General features: G+C 39.9%; 1 protein-coding gene across 1 annotated transcript; it reads left to right on the top strand.

Moving 5' to 3' along the window:
• Window positions 1-379: 379 nt before the first annotated feature.
• Window positions 380-2,464, top strand: LOC311489722 (uncharacterized protein). The gene is made up of 3 exons (XM_084546939.1): window positions 380-662; window positions 952-1,157; window positions 1,998-2,464. Exons 1-3 carry the CDS (start codon window positions 419-421, stop codon window positions 2,088-2,090), a joined length of 543 nt encoding a protein of 180 aa, XP_084403065.1. The 5' UTR covers window positions 380-418; the 3' UTR covers window positions 2,091-2,464.
• Window positions 2,465-3,890: the final 1,426 nt, after the last annotated feature.

Below are 3,890 nucleotides of genomic sequence, written 5' to 3'. Positions count from 1 at the left end.
AGGAACCATCTGCCTAAGGCCAGCCGGGTACAGACAGAGGAGGAGGAGGAGGGAATCCACATCAAACACCGCTGTCTAGGTCACATGATGCCTTTCGTGATCTTTTTTATGCAGTGTGGGTGAAAACACATATCCATTTCCTGTTGAAGAGTTTGATTTCAAGTTCATCTTTTATGACAGTCACTGTCAGCATGTCTGTTGTCTGGCTGAAGCTTGTGGCCATCGTTTGTCTCTGTTGCACAGTTCTGACTGATGCAGGTAAGGCTGAGAATGATGTCATGACCAAAATGAAAAACATGCAAAGTGAGTTTTTGTGTCTTTTAATTCAGAGATCGAAGGAGTGGTATGGAAAACAGTTGGAGAAGAAATCACAATCCAGTGCAGATCTGAAAATGCCCCAGAGTACCTGCATCTGAAGATGGGTCTCAATAAGGAGGAAGACATTTTTATCACAGGAAACCCCTCCAACAAGATAACAGTTTCAGAACGCTTTTATGAGAGGCTTGTGCCAAATGGAGACTTCCCCGACGTGGATATTCTCATCAAAAACTTGACCTTGAAGGACACAGGACCATACTGGTGTGTGTATAACACGTTTAACAAGGAGACCCAAGAGCTCAGAGAAGTGGAAGGCTCAGGATCCGTCCTCCTGGTGGTGACAGGTCAGTTTATTTAGAAGGTTTACTCATTCACATGACAGAAATGTCTTCATTCAACAATCATATGTTCTATCAGTGCAATATGTAAATCACAGCATAACTCAGTAGAGCTTTGTTACAGTTCACACACATTTAGCATAAACACAAACTCAATACTGTTTGGATACAATCTGAGTGAAGATAATCCAGTTTCTGTTATTGAGCAAAATGTAGAAATTCATTCATTTATTCATTCATCCATTCATTCATTCATTCATTCATTCATCTTCTGTACCCACTTACTCCTGTTAAGGGTCGTGGGGGTCTGCTGGAGCCTGTCCCAGCTGTCAAAATGTAGAAACGTCACCTAAAACTGAAGTAGCCAGTCGTACATCAACAGATGCAGTACATGGGTGTGACTCATCACATCAGAAGCTGGTCCTGGTGTCTGCTGTGATCGCTGCTGCTGCTGTGCTGCTTGGCGTCGTCATGGGCGTCCTCATTTGGATCATTCTTAAGGTACCTTTGGAACAGTTCATGTGTGTGTGTCTTTGTAGGTGCCTGTCTCTGTGGTTCTTAATTAGAATGGATTTATCTTTCACTGAGACTTTTAATTCATGTTCCTGTTCTGCTCAACAGCTCACACATTCATTGCTTACTGCCAGTCTCACTTTTACACCTCTTAGTCACCCTTCATCCTGAGCACAAACTAGACTGTTCTGGTCTAGACAAAACTACTAATCAGAATTCTGAACCACTTTGTCATATCACCAGATAGGCTCCACACAGGCTGTGTGTGTGTGGGGGGGGTGGGGGGAGGTGGGGGGGTGTGTGGGTGTGTGTGTGGCTGTGTGTGTGGGGGTGTGTGGGTATGTGTGTGTGTGTGTGTGTGTGTGTGTGTGTGTGCGTGTGACTGTAATTTAGCTCGTCTCCAAGGATTTAAGTGGGACGTATAAAATAATTCATTACATTTCTCCAGCAACACAAACACGATGTTCTAATATGATCATATTGTTGCATACTTCTACAAATAATTCAGATTCAGATTCAGAAGAGAACTGCTGTATCAAGATGTAAATGCAGATGGAATTGATTTAACACTGACACAGTTTAAAAGTATCTGACCAGAACATGTATAAAAGGAAACAGACAATGTCTCTTTAAAATGTTTTTAGACAAAATATAATTGTGAACAAAATCAAATCTGACCTGAAACGTAAAAGAAAAAACCAAACATATATATAAAACATGAACAAACAGACTGAAGTATTGTCCAAGAGTTTGCACTAAATAAAGTGCATGATTATCAGACTACTTATTGCACCATAACATGTTGACAACAATATCTTTTGCTGCCAGACCAAGACCAAGCCCTCGCGCACCACAGTGAAGCCAAGGCATGTCACCACCAACGATGCTGATGAAGAGATGCGTGGAACACTCAGATGCTAACGATCACGTCAGCCTGCAAGCAGCCAGTACTAAACTCTTTAAATATTCTCTTCTCCTGATGCTCAAGTGATGCAGGTGAGAAGAGCAGCCAGTCAGCATGTTTGCTGACAGACTCTAGAATCTCTCCAGGCTTGTGTATGTCTAAGACACAGTTCAGATGTGTGGAAAGCAAAATGGTCCAACTATTGGTGCTGCTTCTGAAGATTAGATAGAAATACTTTGGCATGATGTGTTGCTGGACACAACTTTGTTTAAGAGTAGAAATTAAAGCACACATTTTCCATTTGACTTTGTGTGGCTTTGTTCTCTTTTTCACATTTAAATATGTTCTTTGTTCATTTCAGTACCTTCTTATAGTTTTGTACAAAGTTAATACATTTATTTTGAATAATATTTTATACGAATAAAGGCAGAACTACTTCAAATACTATGTATTGTAATAATAAGTGTAAATTAAAAATATATTTGTGGAATTTGTAGCAACGTCCTTAATGTTTTGAACTTTTATGGTGAAATTTATTTTCAGCAAACCAAGCTTCTCAATGATGATAGTAATGTTGTAGTCCAGCAGCTTTGGGTTTATGTGGATCACTGAAACATAAGGATGGTGTGTCACATCCCTAGGTCTTACTGGAACGTTTTATTAGCAACAAGAAATAGAGGGTAAGCTTTAAATCTGAGCTTTAAACTTCCACTCACCTTCAGCTACAACATCAGGTAAATCAGGCCATTTGTCACTATGTTGTTTCCAAACTGGAACTCCTATTATTAGCTTGCTAAACACTTGTAATGCAGATAACTGTTAGGAAATGAATATGTTTTGTGAATTCAAGGGCATGGTTAAGAGATACTGCATAACTTTAGAATGTTAGTTACAAAAAATCTTTCAGATATCATTGTGAAATTTGGCAAATGTTAACTTGTGCAGCGTGTGTGGTCGTGAGCTGTGATAGTTTTGTTTCTGCATTAAGGAACGAACACATTAAAGTAGCAGTACTGTCTTTAAGAACTGGAGTATGTAGAGGTGCAAGAATGCAGGTTTTGTTGTGTGTCTGTGTGTGTCTGTGTGTGTCTGTGTGTGAGTATAGTGGGACCACTTGCAAAACGTCCAGTGAGTCATGGAAACTGTGCTTTGAGGTGAGTGGTCGCGCAAAACGGAAACTGAGACCTGTTGTACAAGAAGAACAACCAAGGACTGAAAAGTATCTTCAGCACGATGTCACAACTACTTTGAGGCAGATACTTTTTGTTTTTTAGCTTTTAGCTAAAATGTTCTTCTTTGTTCACCCATTAGTATTAATTCAGTCAGATTTTCACAAATACAGAAAACTCCCTTTTGTGCAGCAGCAGAAGTTTCTGTACTTGTCATAACGAGTCACAGGAAACACCAAACAATATGTGAGTCAATGCATTAGGTAAACAAGACACATAGCATGTAACCGCTAAGCAGTAATATTGTACAACAGTTAAACACAGCCAAGGTGCTGGGAGACAGAGCCTCAACATTTAAGGCCTAGTCTGCTTTAACCACTTCCAGTCAGTCAGACTTCAGTGTCACCTTTGATGATATAAACACAAGTGTCACTTATCATGAGTTCATGAATAAAATGGCTCCTTACATGTGGCTCCATTAAAGACTTTATAACCTTATTATGGCAACAAATGACATGTGAGTGTAGGCAGGAGCTGAGTGAGAGGTTTGGAGTCTAATTTTACTGGAGCAGTATTCCACCACTGTTCCATCACAAAGTGTTTCAAAGCTAAAGATCTCTCAGGTATGTTACTGTAGTAACAGGATGT

Source organism: Chelon labrosus (genome assembly GCF_963514085.1).
Source record: "Chelon labrosus genome assembly, chromosome: 1".
Classification (NCBI taxonomy): Eukaryota; Metazoa; Chordata; class Actinopteri; order Mugiliformes; family Mugilidae; genus Chelon; species Chelon labrosus.
This window is presented reverse-complemented; position numbering and strand designations above follow the sequence as displayed.

What these genes read in the sequence shown, in the direction of transcription:
- LOC311489722 (XM_084546939.1), top strand. Translation starts at nt 419, where the DNA reads ATGGGTCTCAATAAGGAGGAAGACATTTTTATCACAGGAAACCCCTCC. An exon ending in CGTCCTCCTGGTGGTGACAG is followed by an intron (nt 663 to 951) that starts GTCAGTTTATTT and finishes ACTCCTGTTAAG; the next exon opens with GGTCGTGGGGGTCTGCTGGA. An exon ending in TCATTTGGATCATTCTTAAG is followed by an intron (nt 1,158 to 1,997) that starts GTACCTTTGGAA and finishes TTTTGCTGCCAG; the next exon opens with ACCAAGACCAAGCCCTCGCG.